This window comes from Parasteatoda tepidariorum, chromosome 3 (assembly GCF_982258835.1).
Source record: "Parasteatoda tepidariorum strain Cologne lab strain chromosome 3, Ptep-v5.0, whole genome shotgun sequence".
NCBI lineage: Eukaryota > Metazoa > Arthropoda > Arachnida > Araneae > Theridiidae > Parasteatoda > Parasteatoda tepidariorum.
In genome coordinates this window covers 82,738,626-82,762,434 of record NC_141757.1, presented here as the reverse complement: position 1 = coordinate 82,762,434, position 23,809 = coordinate 82,738,626, and the positions used below count along the sequence as shown (strand labels likewise).

Sequence of the window (23,809 nt, the reverse complement as noted above, 5' to 3'; positions counted from 1 at the left end):
ATTTCGACAAAAGTAAAAAATCGTTCGACATTCTTTTTACGGAGAAAAAAAAAATAATAAATAAATGGTGGCATTTTTGATTACTTTTTTGTGGGCACCATATAGTGGATCAACGTCACACCAAAGGTGAGAATAGAAAGATAAATTACACCTATGCCAGAAGCGGGATTCGAACCCGGGATCTTTCTTGTATAATAGGCTGACTCCTTGACTACCATGCAGCCCGCTCGGCTTATATCGTCATTCTAGTTTTAACCATCTAGTCCTCATTCTAGTTTCATCGTTCCAGTTAACAATCCCCCTCAGTGCACTGCGATGAGGTTCCAAGTTAAGGAAACATTTTCGTCATGCATTTCAGAGTTAGCGTTTCTTCGCAAATCATGTGATTTCGCGACGAAATGATTCTCAAAATTAAAGAAATACAGTTTAAAGATTTCAGAATCGTCAAAAGTGAGAATTTTATTTCTGAGAGTGTATACTTAGTCAAACTGTCCCTAATTAGTCAAATTCAGAATGAAAATTAAGAGTTTATTTGAGTAGTCATAAAAAATAATTGTGGAGAGGCTGTTATAACCTGGTTGGTAGGGCGCTGGTCAAGCTTGTGAGAGTGGGAGTTCAAATACAGCCAACTGAAGACTCCCCGTGTAGTAAATGGTGAGTGGCGCATGCCACTGGAAATCAAGAATAATCGCACCCTTTGCCTTAATGGCATACGACAACAGCACAACAATAATTATATACAGGCCTAAGCTTTGATCAGGTATTGACATTCTTCAATATAACAGTAAAATATTAAAAAAATATTAAAATTTTAAAAAATTAAGGTAATAAAGTTTGACACATCACATAATAATTGACGAAAGAAATATTAATATGACTTCTCGTTATATCGTGCTTGTCGGAAACATTGAAAAGAAGCGTTTTGAATGAACGATCATGAAGAAATTTTGAAAAAAAAATTAAGGTACATGAAAGCAAATTATTGAAAGGATAATAAAAATTATGCTTACTCTCTTATTGAACTAAAAATAACAAAACAAAAAGTTATAAAATATGCGTAGATGTACAAAAGATACGCTGAACAGAATAAGCGATCCATTTATGAATCTATGATATTTGGAGATTTATTTCATCTTCAAGTGCAAAGAGTTTCTTGATAATGCAAATGTTTGAAAGAAAAAAGTAAAGTTTATTCTTGTGTTCTGAAGAATAGAATATTTCTTAAAATGATTTCGATATAATATAATGAAGAAAGTCTGATATGAATATCTTAAAAATTCATAAAAACAGGATTTATTAAAAATGACGCAAGCATCCCACTACAAAAACATTTTCTTTCTCATATTTTTTCCTTATACTATCACAGTTTGGTGTTCGGACGATTATTGTAAGGTATTATCATTTGTTACTAAATTTTGTCTTATGATACAAAATACAATTTGTGGGAAACCCCTTATCGTTTTCAGCTTTCTTTTGAAAAGTACAAAAACTTTTTAATTTCTTGAAATTTTTAAGATATTCAAATCAGACTTTTTCATTAGTTGTCGTATACCAGTGTTTCCCAAACTTATGACTTTTGTGTACCCTTTCTAAATTTTTCGCAACGCTGTGTACCACTAATAAAAAAATAAACGTATATTTTACAATGAAAAAGCTGCACAAAAGTTAAAAATCACAGCTGACTGTTGACACCACTAATTATTAACTGTTAACTCTGCAAAAAATAGCCAATAGAAAAATATGCAATCGCAAATCTAATGGCTAGCTTTATTTTTAAATAAAATTTTTTGAAATTTTCGTTTGCTGCAAGACGCGTACCCCCGCTAAACTGTTCCCGTATCCCTGGGGGTACAAGTACCACACTTTGGGAAACACTGCCATATACGATTCATTTCAAAATTATGAAAAATTTTTTAAATTTTTTCCACTTATGAGCAGTATAAAAAAATTAGTTTGAAAACTCATATCTTGTGCAGTTTTAACTATTTTTGTTATTAAATTTTAAAATAATAATTTTGCTATTAATTTTAAATTGTTTCAAAAATTTAGTTTAATTTTATTGATTATTTTTAAAATTATAGCAAAAGAACGTAAGACAAAAAAAATATTTTTAAGTGAAGTTTACGAAACTTTATGCAGACATTGAAATTAAAAAAGTAAAGTAATTGATATTAGTTGCAAGCTTATTTGCTTGATTTTTTTCTGGCATAGAGTGCTTAAAAATACATGTTCTCCTTCTTAATTTATGAGTAGTCTCACAAACCTCTGAAAGCCTTAGACCTTATTGATAAGTTTGAGAAATCGCATGAACTAAACGCCTCTAAAGTTACAAAATAAGTATTTCTTGAATTAAATTTCAACTGGATCGTGTGTATGTTAGAAATACAAGCTACAATTGTTGTTGCAACCAAATTGCAAATTTGTCTATCTAATATTTTAATTCGACGACTTTCTGACAAACAAAAGGAAGAGAAAAACAAAAAAGGATTAAAAATTTTGAAAAAACTTTTTTCAAGTAGACTGAAAAATTAAATAAAATATTTCGATTTTAGTCAGAACTAATAATTGTTCTTTCAAAACAAACTTTTCTGCCACTACAGAAAATTCTCTCTCTCCCACCCTTACCCATCTCTTTAAAAAGTGATATCCCCATGATTTTCTTTTTAAGTCTAACAAATATAGTTTCTTTATCTATAGAAGAACCTGGTTTTGACCATTTTCATTTTACTATTAACAAAAATATTTTTTCCATTGCTTTTCTTAAAAAACTCATAGCTTTATTGTTAAACCAGTATGACATTGACCATGTTTATGACTGATTACGAAACATACCGTTTTTATGGACTAAAAACTTGTTTTAATTTAATTTCTTTACAGCGTTGGAACTAAAAATAAGAACAATTCCTGCTGAAATACTACCTGTTCTAACAAGTACTCCTTTTCCACAATGTGCTCCTTCAAATTGCACTGATTTACTGTGTCCGTATGTCTCTAAAAGAGAATTCATCGATGTCGACGGCTGCTCTTCTTGCAAATGCGTTGACCCCTGCGAAGTAAGTTGATATTAAATATGGAACTTTAAATTGTCTTGTAGGAAAATATTACATCTAAAGAATTAAAGTAACAAGTGATAAAAGAAAAAAAGTTTATAGCGATCGACTTTGATTTCCTTAATATATGCAATACCCTACAATGTTGGAAGACACGCTTTCAGTTTCTGACTCTTTTTTCGAGAAAGATGATTATTTTATAACTTTACAGGTGTCTTTAGGTCATGTGGTAATACCAAGCCGAATGCGGTATTCATATCAACCAACCACCGCTGGGATTTGAACCCGGTTCACCTCAACGGAAGGCGAACGCTTCATCCCCTGAGCTACGGCTTCTTAATTATCATAATAGTCGTCGAAAATAGAATCAGAATAAACCCAGAAATAGCTGTTTTATCGTAACATGATGTAACATCGTAACATTTATCGTAACATAACAAACTTATTAAATTACAATTAAACAGTCATTTAATTCCTAATTTACTTGAAAGTAATTTTTGTTTAGATGAGTAAAAATACAGTTTAAAATACAAATAGTATTTACACTAAGTAGGTACCCCTAGCGACGTTCGATGACATTTTCAGTCACAGGTGGCTATGCAATTAAGTACCTGCAAATAACGTCAGCGTGTGTATCGATTCTGATTGGCTGTTGAAAAAGGGATTTTTTCATGTTAGCAACTGCTCTTTCTATTCTATTTCTAATTGGTTTAGCATGTCAAATATGAGTTCCGTTAATTGACACAGCTATGGGTATTTTTTACTTAACACAAGGACAAAGACATGTAAAACATAAACTTATTATGAAAAAAAATTTATACCGACATGGAAATATGCATTTATGAATACAGAAAAATACAGAAAAAAATATAAATTAGGTTAAATAAAAGGCGTCGACAGAAAGAATATTTTAACAAATGCGATATACGATACGGCGTTTTTTTTACAAACTTCATGTTAATCAACATTCTAACTTATGTGAAAAAAGTTATCCAGATCTTAGTCAGCAATATTTATACACGTCATCTTGTTAATAAACAACCAACTAGCGCAGAGGTTATAGGTTAAGTATCTGCGTATCAGTGATATTTTTCTTGAGTTGCAAGTGCCCAATCCTCACTTCCGATACATAGTATGTAAATATGAAATTTTTTTAATTTTTGCTTGGTTATGCAATTTTTGACACAACATTCATGTCAAATGAATGAAAAATATATTATGAAAAATACAAAAATCGCATTACAGATCAGCAATTCTGATTTATTTTAAAAATTGATTAAAGACGCGTGTATTTCAGGATGCCAATTGTCCAGAAGGGACCCGATGCATACCGGACCCCGATGCGGAGACCAAAAAAATCTGCATGAGGAGTAAGAATGCCTTTAAATCATTTTATCGACACCATAATTTAAAATTTATTGTAACAAAAGATTCTGTGTTTCATTTCAGCAAAGAAACTCGGCTCTTGTCCACCTATTAGGAGGAAAACAGCAAAGGAGGAAATGGATTGTGAAACTATCTGCAAGGATGATGCAGATTGCAAAGGAAACCGAAAATGTTGTGATAACGGATGTGCATTGACTTGCCTGGAGACAGGTTGACTTAATAGCACAATATAACATAAGTGAAATTCTGTATCGGACAAATTTTTACGCGTCGATACAAAAAAAATTAAACTTACTGAAAAATTAAAAAGATTAACAACTTAATCGTCAAATAATAAAATGAATAACTTGATAAAAATGTCATTTTAAGCTATTGTTATTTTTTAAACCTAATTATTTCACAAAATAAAGGATTTTTTAACATTATATTTGTGTATAATAGATAGTTTGAACAGTTAAGATTAAATTTAAAAGTAAAGGAAAGGAATACGTAACTGAAAGTATAAGATTCCGCCACATAAAAACACCTTCTCGATCACACCATGTTCAATCTACGAGATAAAGTTTATTGCATTTTATTTCGGTAAATTTTGGCTCTCAAACAATCAGAAAGTGCTATCCGAATGTCGTGACTCCGAATGATGTTAGATAGCCGGAGCTCTACTATTTTCTAGCTAGGCATACTCCTATTTACATAGGCTTGGCGACAAAACCCGTTATTAAATATTGGTCCTATCACCCCTAAGCTCAAAGTTTCCAAAACTATCGCTTTGTCACAGAGCCGGCAAAAACTGTCGCCTTTCCATTAATTCGAAAGGCACCATTTTCTCTCTAAATTTCGTTAAAATTACACTATTTTCTTTTCAACAGAGAAAAAAATAAAAAATAATAGTAAAGATATTTTAATAACACTGGGAAGCTTATTTTTCTGGTGCTATTGAAAGGGAAAATAAACTTCTATAACAATAATGGTAAGGGGGAATTAGGTCCAAATAGGTTAGGAACACTGCTTTACGAAGTATAAAAAATGTCATCTAGAATATTAGTTAATTCACATGCAAATGGATTTTCTATACTAGAAAGAACGTATCTCGCACTTTCATCAAATTGTTTAATGATATTCAATTTTGAATAACAGAAGTATGATAGTAATTTAGCTTTAACGGGTAATACCTAAAGCTAAGGTAAAAGAGAGTTATTTATCTATAATAACTGCATACCTTGTTATAACATAAAATCAAGAACATATTCACAAATCGAAATCTAATTGCTTTCCTTGAGCTATCTTGAACTGCAATGAATGGTCTGGTGGCTAAACATTCTAAATCATATGGAGGCTAATGCTTTGCAACTTCTAGAAAGAAATGCTGCTGTATCCCATTTACTGAAACTTTCGTCGGGGATAGTCCCGCAGTGGAACACCGTAGTCAAACGTCACTGGCTACGGTCAGTAAGCTGTTAAAGGAGAACTTCGCATAGCCTGTGTAGGGACCGATGGTGCATGATATCGGTCCTCGTTAAACTGTTCTCCTTCGCTTGCAGGACCTCAGGTACCAAAGATAGAGAGCAAACCCCTCCCCAGAAGATCGAAATTGTGATGGTATTTCTTCGGATCCTCCTTAGTGAGGTTTCCAATAGTCGTCGTCAATATCCAATGTTGTAGCTTAAGTGCGAAGTGGCTGGGTGGCGCAATTGGTTTGTCGTCAGCGTTCTGAGCCCAAGTCTGCGGGTTCGATCCCCGACCCAGACACCGGATTTTCGGGATGCACAAAATTCTCAGCGGCCATGCCGTATGATTATGCGGCATGTAAAAGATCCCTGGAGTGCTTTATTGGATCTTGGCATTTCCGGCAAAATTAAATTCCTAGAGCACTTTAGCATCCAAATAGAGTCTCGGTGCTGCCATCTAGTGTGGCAGAAACTAGACGTCCAAATTAACATGGCCAACGGTATCTCACCCATTGTGGTGGTCCTGATAGAGTGGATACCACTTCTGGAGAGCGCACTAGGTCTGTTCATTGGGAAGACTTGATTGTGCAGCTCATGGGAAATAAAAAAGCTTAAGTGCGACGTAAATTAGGCACCTACCTCCCTCATCAGGGACTATAAATAGATAATGATCTAATTTATATTTCTTCTAGAACGACACTGGACATTATGTGTATCAGTGCATTTTCTTCGATCTATGTTGGTTTCAAATCAGCATCTTGTATTTACGTATCATGCTCATAATAATTTTGAACATTTTAGCGACTTAGATTAAGATGATACGGTATTTCTTTCTTTTTTAAATAGCTACAGGCCCATTCGTTTAAATTCTCTGGTTCAATGAAATCGACCGGTTTCTTTCCGTGGATTCATTTCACTTATTTCTATTTTTCAACTTTTGTAATTAATTAACATTAATAATTGCAATATTTTTTTCTAGATGTGCATTTCAGGGAAAGTAATATTTACACTAACATGCACAAGGATATAAAATTTTTAAAAAAAATTGATACTAAAATTTAGAGACTTATTGATATTAACCTTGTGATCTGAGTCTAATGATTTGATTATCAATGTTAAGTTTTAAATTGAAAGTGTGCAGTACATAATGGGAGAGTAAATTTTTATTTTTAGTGCTATATTTTACTGGTTTCTTTTTATTTTAGAGGAACTGCCACCCCCACCAATAAAGCCAGGTAACATTTTCTTCCAATTACTTATATTTAGTCTTTTTTATGAAACCTACATCAAAAGTAAAATGTGTTCAAACTACACCTTTTAAATGCGTAGAATTTATTACCAATCGTAGAACAGTAATTTTTATCAACAATTAATAATAACAACCATAGTCTTAATCAATTCAACATAGCGCCCACTTAACAAGCGCCCACTAACAAAGCGCCACTTAGGAAATGAATTTAATGTGTTTCCTCTTCCAAAGAAGAGGCTGAGTTTTTAAGAACTGGCTATTTTACTTCCAAGGCATACACCGTTCATAACGCCTTCGGTCAGCTTACGGGTAAAGAGATCTCCGGTCGTGGTCATATTATGTGACCGGACATACTTCCTTCGAAACTTGAACACATAAATGCATGATTTGAGTTGGAGAAGTTTAGTAAATTTTTAATAACAAAACATCTCTTGAGTATCAAATATTTTATTTTATAACCGTCATTGAACAGCACACCCAATTTTGGGTTTACGACTACTAATGTTCAACTCCGTAGCCTTGTAATTTTGAACCCAATCCAGAAGACAAAGCAACTTCTAGATCAGTACCCCCAGACGTATGATTTGTCATGGGAACACGGAGGACTTTGAGACTAGACAGATTTAACGTGCATCGGTCACCAGTTCGATCACCGGATCGAACCCACGACCTCTTGGACATGGGTCCAGTGCCCTACCAACCAGGCTATCCCGGCCCGTAGTTTCAAATATTGAAGTTTTATAAAAAGATTTCTAACTAGATTCCTAATTCCGTTTATACAATTTGAAAAAAAAAGGTAAACAACAATCAACGCAATAAATGTCATTTCTTTCAATATTTAAAAGTTAGTTTTTTTTAATGTTTTTAATGCGAATTTTTGGTAGATTTCTCAGACATAAATACTAATGTTATGAAGAAAAATAGAATTGCCAATTTTTTTGTTAATGATTGATTTTCGCTTTTGAAAAATAGATTTTTTTTTTTACTGTACATTATATCTGAATGGATGTTTTCGGTAGCTTCTTTTAAGTAAAGCGAAACCGTAATCTGTTTTTTACGCCGCTTTTGCTGTTGCGTGACTGCTTGCATTCTTCTGTGCAGTTTTTAAAATAAAGTTTACTTTCTGCATAAATTTAAAATTTGAACACAAAAGTCTATTCCAAATTGCAACATTTCGTTCCAAAAATTTTTAACAGAAAAACTTAACATGTTTTCCTTGTCGCGAATTATTTTATTTTTAAGAAACATCTCGCTTGCAATTACTATTTATATCTTATGATCGCTTAGCATGTATGATTATAATTCATAAAACAACCTTTGTGTTGTTTCTAATCCCCAAGAGGTCCATCCCAATTAGACCAATTCCATAAGTCCAAAAATGTCCAGGAAGTCTAAAAACAGATGAGGTTTTGAAAAAACCTCGTCGATCTTAAAATCGATACAGTTTAAAATATGCTCGGGCGAAGCCTGAGCAGTCCTACATTTAGTGCAAAGTCCAAAAGTCTTTTGCCCCTGAACATACGAGAGACACCTCAAGTGACCACTTGCAAAGCGGGATAAACAAGTCTGCTGGCTTCTAGGTCCCTCAAAAAGCAAGGCACTTCCAGGTCGTTTTCCGAAATACCAACTATGCGGAGGAGGAACCCTCCAGAGGTCCATAAACATTTTTTTGCACTCTGAAAAGACCTCGTTGAAAGTGGAAGGTAGATCTGGCTGTAGAGGTTCCAAAGAAGCATCTTTAGCCAGTGAGTCCGCCATCTCGTTACCTTTGATTCCAACGTGTGATGGAATCCATTGCAAGTGTACTCCAAAGTCCGCAGAGAGCCTGAAGAGCATCCCCAAAATTGAAGCCGCAGCCCTGTCTCCAACATTCCTCCAGTTACAACCTTTGTAACCACATACTAACGAGTCATGCATGTTTTTTTTCTCTTCAATATAGAACCAGCCCAAATATTACCTAGTGTACGTGAGGTAAAAGGACGTATCGGAATGCCAGCTGAACTGCCTTGTAAAGCTATCGGTACTCCAAGGCCTACTGTTTCTTGGTACCATAATACTTCAATGCTGCCCCTGTCAAGTCGCCGATATGACATGAAATACGATTTTACTTTAGTCATTCGATCTCTTGTCTATCAGGACAATGGTAAATATTCATGCCGAGCTTACAATGAAATAAGTGATGCAGTCGTTGTCTACAATGTAACACTAACCATTGAAGTACAGCCATCGTATGGAGCAACGTATTACACTGAAGAGGGTCGTTTCAAAGAATCAAAACTTTTAACACCTCTTCTTCCATCAACTACATCTTTACCGCCACCTTTTCAATATCTACAAGGTAAATACACTGATAATTCATATCTGGTATTCTGTATTAAGAGAGTTTGTTTTTAATGCATTTAAATTTAAAAAAAAATCTGCTTAGATGTAAGCGAAATTAAGAATGGAACAAGTCTTCTTGAGTGCTTTGGCAATGATTTACCCAATCAAATAAAGATGCGCCGCTAACACTATGAGAGTAGCAAGTTAACTTGTGGTTGCAACATAATACTCTTACTTAATCATAACCTTAAATAACTTAACCTTACCTTAATCACTATGCGCCTAAAATCTAAATAATTTTAATTTCACCAAAGTTCATTGTATATTATGCAAGTTCTAATTTACACAACAACGCACACGTCACAGTTCTGAGCACAAATTTTTTTTCGGGGCCCTCTATGTGTATGAAAAAATCTGTTCATTTGTTCGTATCTAAAACATGCGAGTTTACAGACACGGATTAAAAATTAGATATTTAAGAATCACTTAAGTTGTTTAACCAGCATTACAAATAAAGTTCTATAACAAAAAAATAATATATCGATGATGAAATATAGGATGGAACTTTACTGGTCACTTAAAAAGAAGTGAAAAGTCTACTTTTAAAAAAAGAATTGCATTGATGAAAACATTGCCGCAAAACACAATTGTATTCCATGTTAGTTAGATTTGGATAATGCTCCGATTAAAATATGTTTTTCTGTTTCTTCGATAACTAGCTATTGCTAACAAAAAAATGAATCCTCTTGTGCATTAACCAATTTCCAATGTAATATGAGCTTATATACAACTTTAAGGTATAAAATATTTCTCTTAGGGGCCGCCTGTAAAAGAACATAGGTGTGGTGTCAAGAAGTCGGACATCACACATTTGAGTTAAAATAAAATATTTTTAAATCAAGTTTCTAATATCTTCGTTATTTTTTTCATCAAAGTAATAATAGTAATAGTTTGTCTATTTGTTTGTCTATCGCCACAAAGTCTGAGACCGTTTGCTACTATGGAAACAAGAAATAGCTTATTTCAAAGAGGGGAGTTTCTCTTCCAATATCTCGTCGATCAGAGCCAAAACCTGCTTAAACACTGACCCAACACCTCTACTTGAAATAGTTGAACCTCGTAACCATAGTCCCCGCCACTCCTTCAGACGAATAGTTAGGGAATTTCTTTCCATAGACAGACTATACACATCTAAGCATTGTTATTCTAATGCTCATAAATGTCATTAAAGGGCGTAGTTAAAATAATAAATATCATTTATAACATATGTTTTGTTTCTGAATTGATGTTTTTGTAATATAGCACGGCATGTGACAAGGGGGAATAGAGAGTAAAGTATTATACTTTTTCATTTTATATTTTATATCCGTCGTTGAACAGCCGACTCAATTTTGAGTTTACGACTACTAATGTTTAACTCCGTAGCCTTGTAATTTTGAACCCAATCCAGAAGACAAGGGAACTCCTGGATCAGTACCCGCCAGAGGTATTGAATTGTCATGGGAACATGAAGGACTTTACGACTCGACAGATTTAACTTGCATCAGTCACCATTCAATATACGCGGAGTCCTCGGCCGGCGGATATCGAACCCACGAACTCTTGGACATGGGCCCAGCTCCCTACCAACCAGGCTATCACCCGGCCTTTAAATATGATACTTTGTAAAAAAAAAAAAAGGAAGGAGGAGATCAAAAATATTGAGAAAAGAAAGCGTGACATTTATGAGCGGTCTCACATGTCAATTTCTGAAATTGGCTTTGGCGCTAATTAAACATTTTTAAAAAAAAATTGCTTAATTTCGTAGCTATACTTAAAGTAAATTGTCGGATTATTTATAAGCGTTAAGTACATAATTTTAAAAATGCGGCCAATTAGATATAGTAGTTATAATTATATATAATTAATGGAATTACTTTAAACTTAAGCTGCATATGAAAATTTTAATTGTGGCCAGATGAAAATATGTCCTTTTGTTTAAAATTCATAGCATTCGACTACTCTCTTTTGACTAAATGTATATAAAACCTTATTTATATACTTCTAACTAAAATTGTGTTTATTTCTGTACAGTAAGAAGTATCCTAAATAATTTAGGCAATGTTGTAATTAGGCATTTATTTAACAGCTTTTTGGTAAAAACAGGACACTTCATTTGGAATTGGATTTCATTTGTTAGTCATATAACAACGTTCTTATTACCTATAAATTGCATTCAGTAGTTACTGAATGCCTAAAAAGAACGTTCAAGTAAAGTGAAATAATTGTTAACTCTTTGAGAGGCAGAATTGTTTTTAAAAAATAAAGCACCAGAAATGTCAAAATTATTTTAGTCTGGATCTAATAGAACAATTTATTTAAATGAGTTTTAACGTTATTACCATAAAATATATGTTTAGCTTTGAAAACAAAGCACAGATTTCGCTCAAAACAAAAATATATTTTTGTTGTTAATTTTAATCTTTTAATTTTTCAATAATTAAATAAAATATGAATACATGTTACTATTCACCATGAGTAAGTAAACAAAATGTATTGTCCGTAAATTTAAAATCTTACGTGAACTTACTTTTCCTTTTAGAACCACTGGAAACTGAGGTCAGTTTAGTTACTAACAATCCAACAGTTGGTTCACCTCTCCAGATTGATTGCATCGTAAAAGGTCCTCAATCAGTAAAAGCAGCAATTTGGAGTCTTGGAAACAATGTTATTGAGGAGAACGATCGCATAAATTTGCTTTCAAACAACACACTGTTTATCTCCAAGGCACAAAAAGAAGACAGTGGAGTATATAAATGCACAGCTGAATATAACAATAATTTTGCCTCATCATCTTTGTCCATCGCAATCATTGGTAAGTGATGAATTTATTTGTTGGATTTTGAAGCACTTTGAATTCTTTATTATCATGGGAATATCCGTATAAATCAAATAAGTATTAATCTATTCAGTTCTAATTAACTATCGTTGCAAAATTATATACGCAACAGACAGTGCAAGAAGAGATAAAGACAAAAAATAACGGTAGAAGGCAAATAATTTTATATGCTTAGTTAAATACTGACATGCTGCTAGGGTAAAAATACCAAAATCTGTTCGATTGAAAAAGAAAACAGAGGAGTTGAAGCACGATTCACTTAAACAAAATTGTATTTTTGTTGTTAATTTTAAGATTTTAATTTTTCAATAATTAAATAAAATATAAATGCATGCTACTATTCACCATGCGTAAGTAAACAAACTGTATTGTCTGTAAATTTAAAATCTTATGTGAGCTTATTTTTCCTTTTAGAACCTCTCGAAACTGAGGTCAGCTTAGTTACTAACAATCCAACAGTTGGTTCACCTCTCCAGCTTGATTGCATCGTAAAAGGTCCTCAATCAGCAAAAGCAGCAATTTGGAGTCTTGGAAACAATGTTATTGAGGAGAACGATCGCATAAATTTGCTTTCAAACAACACACTGTTTATCTCTGAAGCACAAAAAGAAGACAGGGGAGTATATAAATGCACAGCTGAGTATAACAATAATTTTGCCTCATCATCTTTGTCCATCGCAATCATTGGTAAGTGTTTAATTTATTTGTTGGATTTTGAAACACTGAATTCCTTTTTGTCATGAGATTCAAAGCAAGTAATGATGAAGTGAGATATAAAGCAAATAAGTATTAATTCCAACGGTTTTAATAAACTATCGTTGCAAAATTAAATATATAACAGTCATAAAACAAGCAGAGATAAGAAAAATTACAGTAAAAAGTAAAGGACTTTATATACTAGGCTAAATAGTAACACGCTGCTACGTTTAATATGTTCCGTAAAATCAATGCTCTTAATATTTATATTCGAAATTATGTTAAAAATGAATGAAAATAAATACGAACAGAAAGAAAAATAAAGGAATAATTAAATAAAGAAAGGATGTGCTTTGTGCTATGTATAAATAAAGCAAAACAATGTGAATAGAGAACAAATCAAGACGCAGAAATGGATATACTATAGTTTCAGTTCCACAAACAAGAATAATCCTTAATGTCGAAACACAAATGACTGGAAAAGGTTACACATTGCTATAGAATAAAGCTGCTTAACCAATAGGAAAAGAAGAGGAATGATCTAGGACAAAGTTATAAAGAAAAAAAGATAAGAAACAGGCGTGAGGTGGCTGGATGAGAACCTCTGGGTACAAGATGCAGAAATCAAATTAGAATTGATTTTCAAACATTAGGAAAGATTATTATTAACAAGATTATTAGAATTTTTCAAAATATTGCTGGGAGTCCCAAAAGTTGAAGTGAGAAGCTGAACGCAGTATCGAATAATTAATAGCTGGGGTAGTTATCAAATTTCGTTTTAGTGTGGTCTTTTGTATATTGGATAATGGTTTTCTTAAACATATAGACTTAAAGAACAGGAAAAACTTCTCCAAAATCAGGATCATCCAACACGATTGGGATACTAATCATAGGTTTGAGTTCTCATCTGCTAAAATAATTCTACATTACTCTTTGTATCGGTCTGGTCTTCTGGGAATCGTCTTTTGAAAGTTTCTAATAATTTAGTTAATGATTTTTTCTAGTATCCCATTCTTTCCAAACGTTTTAAAATCATTTTAATTTCTATAACTTGAACTTTGAGATTCTGACTCAACTGCTGCACACTTGTATATATCCCTTTTGTGTTACCTTGCTAAAGTTTTTTCTCCTTACTCTACTAGTTAAATCACTTTATTCTACAGCAACGTGTTGGTCTCGTTACCTACTCCAGTCATTTTGTGTTTGGACGCTGAGGAAGGTTCTTGCTGATAAGGCCTACACCGTAGTAGGGCAATTTTTGTGCCTTTATTTCATCCTTAACCAAGTTTTATTACTTTACAAAAATTAATACTTAATTCAAGACAAAAATGCTATAAAAATCCGATAAAATCAATACTGAAGAAGACGCAATTAAAAATCTCTTCGATTGCCAGAGAAAACAGAAGTTGAAAAATGAGTATTAGAAACACTTATAAGTACCACATGGCAATAAATCCAATTTTAGAGTTTTTAAACTTAACAAACCTAACTTCATCAATAGAGTTTTGTTTAGTTTCGATAAGGTTTTCCTCGATTTTATAATGCTTTGTCTTTAAGTTTGAAAATTATTTATTAAGGGTGATAGTTACCGAACACCCAGAAGCGAAGGAACAGCAGAGGTTGATAGAACTATTTTAAAATGTTGGCATCACGTGGCAAAAAATCAGAAGTAACAAATATCATGTCAGTCAAAAAATCTTTACTTCCTCCGATGGGCTAAAACTGCACTGCACAGAACAATGCTTAAAAATATAAAACTTACTTTATGCTGAGTAAATACAGTGAGCAAAATGTATCACCTAAAATAACTTTTGATGAACAGATTTTCACAAACTAAGTAATAATCTTAATGGTTTAAAAAGATGACCTTAAATATCCTAATTAAAGCTAACTATTAATTAAGTTACTGAAATGGACTAAGAAACGTGCTTTCTCTAAGCAAACGTACCTTTATTAGATTTGGATTCTTGACTATCGAAACAATATTGAATTACAAGTTAGTAGATAAAGGAATTGAACAGTTATAAAATTATAAAATTTCAAAAAAGTCATAATTTTAAAATTATATTTTTTAAGAACAAATCTACTAATTGCATTCAAATTTTGTATTTTAGCATTTAAATTTATTTACTCAGTTCAAACTGGTGTAAAAATTTATTTACACTACGATTTCTTCAACCTTTATTAAATAAATAATAAAAATAATAAGAGACTATGAAAATTATTTCTTACATAGAATTATCTAAATTAAGTCTAAACTTTTGACTGTATATTAAATTGCATCGATACGTTAAAATAAGCTTTCATGATATGGAGAAACACATAAGAGAAATGGTCCCCTAACTTCGACCGTTCTTCTGACTTAATCATCGGGACCATATTTTCCTGGTTGTAACAAGCCCTCATATTTTGATAAACTCAATTAAATCGAGAAAAAAAGGATATGTTAATTGAGAGAAAGTACATTTCTGTATCTGATTCTGAAACTTAATTAATAATTATCACGTTTGATTTTGCCCTTTTAAACCAGTATGATCGGCAGACAGTTCGCGAAAATCTGATCATTCGAATAAAAGTTATTCAAGGTTATATCTCTTTTTATTTCGGACACTGTACATATTTTAATTAGTTTTGTTTATTAATGTGGTATTTTTTTAAGGCTAATGAAGTTATATTAACTATTGATTTAATAAAGTATTGATAATCTTCTTCATGGGAACCGTGATGGCTTGGGGGATAGAGTGTTCGCCTTCCATGGAGGTGAACCAGGTTCGAATCCCACCTATGACTGGTAGATACGAATTCCACATCCGGCTTGCACTGACGGATCATGGGTTAGAGTTCCCTTGTCATCAGGCTAACCGTGGGAGGTTCTCGTGTTGCTCCTCTCCATGTCACGCAAATGCGGGTTAGTTCCATCAAAGAGTCCTAAACGAAGGCAAATTTCTCATAATACTTGATCCAGGAGTTCTCTTGTCTTCCTGTTTGGGTTCAAAATTACAAGGCTACGGAGTTGAACATTAGTAGTCTAAACCCAAAAATTGGGTCTGCTGTTTTTAGAATGAATGAAGGAAGGAATTTAGAAGGAAGAAATATTTGCAAGGAAATACGAAATATATTTTAAATATATGCTGTTATTCACCATGTGCGAAGAAATGAACTGGATTATTTGTATATTTAAACTAATCTTATTGTGAATTTATATTCCATTTTAGAACGGCTGGAAACTATAGTAAGCTTAGTTACTAACGATTCAAGAGTTGGCTTACCTCTCCAAATCGATTGCATTGTAGAAGGTCCTCAATTAGTAAAAGCAGCAACTTGGAGCCATGAAGACAACGCTATAGTGGAGAACGATCGCATAAATTTGCTTTCAAACAACACACTGTTTATCTCTAAAGCAGAAAAAAAGGACAGCGGAGTATATAAATGCACAGCTCAATATAACAATGACTTAGCTTCATCATCTCTGTCCATTGCAGTCATTGGTAAGTAGTTAATTTATTTGTTGGATTTTGAAACACTTTGAATTCTTCTTTATCATGGGATTTTCTGTATAAATCAAATAAGTATTAATCTATACAGTTCGAATTAACTATGGTTGCAAAATTATATATGTAACAGACAGTGCAAGCAGAGATAAAGACAAAAAATTACGGTAGAAGGCAAATAATTTTATACACTTAATTAAATACTGACATGCTGCTAGGTAAAAATATCAAAATCTGTTCGATTGAAAAAGAAAACAGGAGTTGAAACACGATTCACTCCAAACAAAATTTTATTTTTGTTTTTAATTTTAATATTTTAATTTTTCAATAATTAAATCAAATATAAATGTACTATTCACCACGCGTAAGTAAACAAAATGTATTGTCTGTAAATTTAATATCTTATGCGAGATTATTTTTCCTTCTAGAACCACTGGAAACTGAGGTCAGCTTAGTTACTAGCAATCCAACCGTTGGTTCACCTCTCCAGATTGATTGCATCGTAAAAGGTCCTCAATCAGCAAAAGCAGCAATTTGGAGTCTTGGAAACAATGTTATTGAGGAGAACGATCGCATAAGTTTGCTTTCAAACAACACACTGTTTACCTCTAAAGCACAAAAAGAAGACAGTGGAGTATATAAATGCACAGCTGAATATAACAATAATTTTGCCTCATCATCTTTGTCCATCGCAATCATTGGTAAGTGTTTAATTTATTGGTTAGGTTTTGAAACACTTCGAATATTTCATTATCATGTGATTTCCTTTATAAAGCAAATAAATATTAATTACTACAGTTTCAAGTAACTTTCGTTGCAAAATAAATAGATAAATAAAAAAGACACAACCCAAGCATAGAAAAAAAACTACGGTAGAATACAAAACCTTTTTATATACTTGATTAAATAATAAAATGCGGAAACAGTAAATATGTTTAAAAAATGTTAAATGTGATCCGTTACCAATGCTGTTAATGTTTAGTTTCGAAACTTTTTGTTATAAATAAAGTAAAAGAAATGCACGCAGAAAGGTGTAATTTAATCTATTTATGAATAAAACAAAATGTGAATAAAGCATAAACAAAGGTACAGAAATTGACATACCTATAGTTTTCGTTCGATAAAGAAAACCCATCCTTAATGTCGCTGTCGAATCACAAAATGACTGGAGAAGATTACAAGGCAAACACGTTGCTATAAAACAAAATGATTAAACCAATATGAAAAAGGAACTAGCTTGAACAAAATAAAGAAAAGAGATAGGAAACTGATGAGAGTTGGTTGGGTGCAAGGAGTAAATTAAAATTGATTTTCAAACATTAGGAACGAATGGTGCACTAAAAAAAAACGATTAACTGAATTATTATAATGTTTTAAAGTACGGCTGTGATTCCCAAAGGTGATGGTCAGTAGCTGAACTCAGTGTTGAATAATTATTAGCTGGGGCATTTGTCAAATGCCTTGATGAGTATGATGGACACACCTTTATTTTATTTACTAATAATTTAGTTAAATGATTTTTCTAGCATCCCATTCTTTCCTAATGTTTGGAAATCAGTTATAACTTAATTTTCACCTCTTGCATTCTCAGACTCTCACTCAACCACCTCACACCTGTTTCTTGACTTCCTTCCTTATTACCTAGCTCAAGCTTCTTCCTCTTACCCTATTGGTAAACCACTTTATTCTATTGCAATGTGTTTGTCTCGTAACCTTCTCTAGTCATTTTGTGTTTCGACGCTGAGAAGCGTTCTTGTTTATAGAGCCTGCACTGTAGTCTGTCCATTTTTGTGGCTTTTATTAAAACGAATATTTAATTTGAAACAAAAAATTCTATCAAGAACTGATAAAAACACTATTGAAGAAGACAGAATTTAAAATCTGATCGATCGGCAGAGGGGAGTTGAAAGTACCACGTGGCAATAAATCTAATTTCTAAGTTTTTAAATCGTACTTTATCAGTAGTGTTTCGTTTAATTTCGATTGGGTTTTCCTCGATTGAATAATACTTTGACTTCAAGTTCGAAAAATATTCATTAAGGGTGGTGATTACTGAACACCCTGAAGCTAAATAATGACAAAGAGGTCAATAGAACCACTAAGTAATGTTGAAATCCCGTGGAAAATATCCCAATAAAATATTTGTATTTGCTTTGATCGGAAAAGACTACTCAAAATAATACTTAAAAACATAAAACTTATTTTGTGCTGAATAAGTACAGCGCGCAAAGAAAAATATCACCTTAAATAAATTCTGTTCTAATGATCAGATATTCACGAACTAGGTATCAATTTTAGTTGATCAAAAAGGTGACATTAAATATGGTAATTAAAGTTAATTACTAATTAAGTTACAGAAACAGACTAAAAAACGTACTTTCTCTGAATAAACATACCTTTTTTAAGATCTGAATTTTTGACTATCAAAATATGGGGAATAGCTGGAAAATATGAGATTCAGCAGGAAACATGTCGAAAGTATGGGGTCCTAAATGTTAATTTCACTTTCTGCGTATTTAGCCATATCTCGGGAAGTTTTAGAGCGATTCGAAATATTTTCGTCCGCAACTATAAAATTCGTTTATCCAAAAATAATTCCATGTAAGTAAATTTTATTATTTCACTTAATCAAGTTCGAAAAAAATCTTTAATCATCTGGAATAATAATTTTTAAACAATTTTAAGTTAGGAAATTTTAATTGGCAAAAACAATTTTTTTTAATAGAAAGTGTTTGAATATGTTATAAAACTATAAAATTTCAAAACAGTCGTATTCTTTAAATTCTATTTCTCAAGAGCAACTCTACTAATTTCGATAAATTTTTTATTTCATCATTTAAAATTACATAGTTTAAAAATGATATGAGGATTTATTTGCATTATAATTAAAATTATTTCAGCACTTATGAAAAAATATCTATAATAAGAGACTATGAAAAATTATTTTCTATCTAAAGTTTTATTTCGCGAAATTAAACGTACTGCAGGGTATTAAACATTTTCGATTTTAAAAAGCTTTCGAGAAAGAAGCTCGCGAAAATTATTAAACTTCCCAAATTCTCGACCGTTTTCCTGACTAAAGTATCAGGACCATATTTTCCAGATAGCAGCTATCCCTCAAATTTTGATAATCGCAAATCCCAACAAAAAAATAAAGGATATGTTTACTGAGAGAAAGTACGTTTCTGTATCTGATTCCGTAACTTAATTAATAATTAGCATTAATTAGCGCGTTTGAGGTTACCCTATTAAACTGTTATGATCGGCAGAGAGTTTGCGAAAATCTGATTATTCGAACAAAAGTTATTCAGGGTTATATATATTTTTTATTTATTTTGCGGTCTATGTACACTTTAACGCGCTTTGCTTATTAACGTGTCATCCTCTAACGCCGATGAGTTATGATAACTTTTGATTTGATAAAATATTGAAAATTTCCTCATGACTTCAATCAATATAAACTGAAATTTAAAAGGAAAAATTTCGTGCGATACAATAGACGCTTCAAAATAAAAAATATATTATAAATGCGTGCATTCCCCGTGCGCAAAGAAGCAAAATGAAAAATCTGTAAATCTAAACTATATGTAGGGGAGAGTGGGGTCAATTGTAACAGGGCACGATTGTAACAAAGCAAAAATTTTAAGTGTCGGGTTCTAGATTTGGTTCCTAGGTGGCGCACAAGGTGTATTTAATAAATCTACATGTACACCCCTGCTGGCAACCATTTTTATGTACTTTTGAAAGAGTTACATCACAAAAGATATTTTCACGCTACATAAGTACTTTTTTGGTATTAGAATATTATATAGTAACAAAGTAATTTTGTTTAAACAAATAAAAATTATTAACCGACTATGTAAGTGTTAACATTTTAAAAAAAAGATTAGTTTTGTTAATTAACTAGCATTGTTTTTAACAAATTAAGCTGAAATGGCGTCTTATGGACGATTGTAACAATAAGTAAAGGGACGATTGTATTTATATTATGTTGCATGTGCATTATTTTATTTGTCACCTTTCACAACATAAATTACAATTTTTAACCCCTTAAAGTTAAATGTTTAACCCTTTAGGTCTCTGCTCATTATTATTTTTACTTCTAAAATATCACTACTATTTTGATCAATTAAGAAATATAACACAACTATGATAATATGTATAATTAACTATGTGTTAGTTTAATTTATGAATTTTTACAATTGACCCCGTAAATGGGGACAATTGTAACGAGTGCACGATTGTCAAAAATTTTTAATAACTAATATAATAACATTTAAAATAAGGTACTTATTTTTTTTTTTCTAGCAGAGGATAGTCTACTTTACTCGTCTGTCAATTAATACTAATAATGTATTGGATTTTTTTGTTAGTTAAAAATAGTTAAGTAAAAAATGTTACAATTGACCCCACTCTTTCCTATTGTGCTCTTATTTTCTTTTTAGAACCACTGGAAACTATGGTCAGCTTAGTTACTAATGATCCAACCGTTGACTCACCTCTCCAGATCGATTGTGTTGTAAAAGGTCCTCAATTAGTAAAAACAGCAATTTGGAGTCATGAAAACAGTATTATAGTGGAGAACGATCGCATAAATTTGCTTTCAAACAACACACTGTTTATCTCTAAAGCACAAAAAGAAGACAGCGGTGAATATAAATGTATTGCAGAATATAACAATAATATAGCCACATCTTCTGTATCCATAACAGTCATTGGTAAGTTAATTTATTAGTTGTCCTTCTTACTCTAATACGTAATGAAGTTTGCTTTTCGTACGTTCTATGCACACAAAAAAATTAACTTACCACCCTGAATAACTTTTGATCTAATGATTGGATCTTCACGTTCTAGATCATAATGATTTAAAGGGGTGACCTGAAATATGCTAATTAATTAGTGCATACAATATTTTAGGTTACAAAATCAGTCACAAAAACGTACTTTCTCTGTAAAACATACCTTTTCTTAGATGGATTTGGATTTCTGACTTCAAAATATAGGGGGTAGCCGAAATCTGGGAAATACTGTCCCAATATGTTGGTCGGAAGAGCAGTCCGAAGTTTGAACACACTGAATTTTACTTTTACTTTTTGCGTATTTCGCCATATCTCGAGAACTTTCCAAGCGAATTTCAAAATTATTATACACAATTATAAAATTCGCTTATCTAAAGATAATTCCATGCAAAAAATTATTTTTTAGTAAATATTTATTATGTTTTATTACTTAATTTAATAATAGTCGTAAGGTATACATTATTTTCAAGAATGTAATCTTACGTAGTAAAATTCAAAATTTGAGCGAAATTGGTCGAATAGTTCCTGAGAAATCGAATTTTAAAAAAGCTGTATTTTTGATATGCAATCTAGTAAGCGTCAGATTTAATTCATAACACTGTCTTTTAATCTTAGCTAAAACGCGTGAAGTCAATTCCGTTTAGCATTGCCAATTCTGACCATTTTGCCATTAAATTCAGCATCCTATCCACAATGCAATGTAAAAATCGCCATTTTCAAAAATTGCCTTGCGAGGGTTTTTTCTTTTCCTTTAAAACTAAAATGCGAAATATGCACTATTAATGATGTTAAAGAGATTCAATACACATAAAAGCTACCATTTTTGCTTATTGAATAGACTGCTTTTGTTTATTGAAATTATAAACAATTTGATGCAGACTAAGACCATACACACGTTTTTAAATAATATATAATTTGACCGAGAAGAGCCCTAACAAATGAACGGTGTCGCAGTTGTACTGTAATTTTTTCCCTAATACATAACTGTATATAATATATAAAAAAGAAAACGCCCTAGATTTATGAATTTCAATTTACAAACAATCCATCAAGTTCAAAACAATTCTTCAAGTTCAAGTTGCAAACGTTAAATTCTCAAAAATTGTTCCTTGTACTAATAAAACAAAAGAACACATTATATTTAACTTTATCAGAACGTTTATTATGTCTCGACTCGGTATTTTGAAATGTAACAACTCAATAAGATAATTAATAAAAAAGTTAAATGTGATCAGAAGAAATATTCAACGATTTAAACTGGTGAAGCCTATAATTTTTAAATTGGTATTTTCAGAGTACTTTATTTCAAATACGAAGTCAAAACTCGAAGAAATACCACATGCACTCCTTGTAGATTTCGAATAAGAAAAATTATGAAAAATTATACTTTAAGATCATATAGCTGTCACTATTCTGTCACTAATTCCTATTGAGTATCAACAAAAGACGACAGCAAAGTTTTTATTTTATTTGGAATACCTCCGTTGAGCAGCTGAACCATCTTTAGATTTATGACTCTCAATCTAGAAAATCCATAGCTTGGTTATTTTAAACCTAACAAGGAAACTCCTTTTTCAAGCATTTGGACAAACTAGCTTTCTTTGAGTGCCTTTTTATGACGCTTAAACCTACATTACATAGAGAAGAAAACCTTCTACGGTGCTCGTGGCATGAGGGGGATTCAAATCCTTCACCTGTCTACCACTGATGATATTTTTACCTAACACGGTGGTTGCTGTGAGCTGTCAACAGAATTTGTATCGACTAGTCATTGTTGAGGTTCGAACCTGGTACACGAGTATTCTATCCACTGAGTGACGACAATGAAAGTTAAACATTCAATGAGTTTCCTTAAATTCAGCGATATTGGTGAAATGCTTTAAATTTTTTTACTATAATTTTTGTTGTGTTATCCGTTTGGTTAATAATGAAAATGATTTTCATTGCTCGATTTTTTAACTGATTTCAACAACTTATTCTTTTAGACCTAACTGTTGAAGATCCAAGCTGTGTTGACGATCCACATTTTTCCAACTGTCAGATCATTATTGTAAATAATTATTGCAATAACAAAGTTTATGGCAGATACTGCTGCGCCTCATGCTTAAAAGCAGGACAGTTACAAGACTTTAGGAGGTGACGCAACTAAAAAATTTTTTTTCTGGCGGAAAAAAATAGTATCTTGCTGCATTGTAAAGTAAATAATGTCTCAACAAGAGTTTCAGAGCGCATGCGTTACAAATGAACAAATAAGAAAAGATTTCTTCTAACAAGTTATTGTTAAATTATTCATCTACTTCTAAACAATTATATTACGAACAATTATCTATACGGTTTCAATTAACTATAGTTGCAAAATTATATATGTAACAGACGGTGCAAGCAGAGAAAAGGACAAAAACAAAAAATTACGGTAGAAGGCAAATAAATTTTTATACTTAGTTAAATACTAACATGCTGCTAGGGTAAAAATATCAAATTCTGTTCGAT

The 23,809-nt window shown here is 32.0% G+C and overlaps 1 protein-coding gene and 1 long non-coding RNA gene across 10 annotated transcripts in view; one reads left to right on the top strand and one right to left on the bottom strand.

Moving 5' to 3' along the window:
• The window catches only part of LOC139425903 (uncharacterized), a 135,090-nt gene that overhangs the window by 109,137 nt on the left and 2,144 nt on the right, over positions 1–23,809 (top strand). For 4 of the 9 annotated variants that reach the window (XM_087159693.1, XM_087159690.1, XM_087159689.1 and 1 more), the window contains 10 exons: positions 2,878–3,053; positions 4,348–4,420; positions 4,500–4,646; positions 7,090–7,119; positions 9,073–9,471; positions 12,037–12,309; positions 12,748–13,020; positions 16,245–16,517; positions 16,949–17,221; positions 20,966–21,238. In XM_087159693.1, coding sequence (XP_087015819.1) covers positions 2,878–3,053; positions 4,348–4,420; positions 4,500–4,646; positions 7,090–7,119; positions 9,073–9,471; positions 12,037–12,309; positions 12,748–13,020; positions 16,245–16,517; positions 16,949–17,221; positions 20,966–21,238 — 2,190 coding nt within the window. Of the gene's footprint in view, positions 1–2,877; positions 3,054–4,347; positions 4,421–4,499; positions 4,647–7,089; positions 7,120–9,072; positions 9,472–12,036; positions 12,310–12,747; positions 13,021–16,244; positions 16,518–16,948; positions 17,222–20,965; positions 21,239–23,304; positions 23,456–23,809 lie in introns of all 9 variants that reach the window. The other 5 variants (XM_087159691.1, XM_087159697.1, XM_087159695.1 and 2 more) reach the window with 4 other exon arrangements.
• Positions 16,461–23,809, bottom strand: part of LOC139425905 (uncharacterized) — a 29,845-nt gene continuing 22,496 nt past the window's right edge. Inside the window, exon 3 of the long non-coding RNA XR_015432617.1 lies at positions 16,461–16,581. This is a non-coding gene — a long non-coding RNA (uncharacterized LOC139425905). The remainder of the gene's footprint in view (positions 16,582–23,809) is intronic.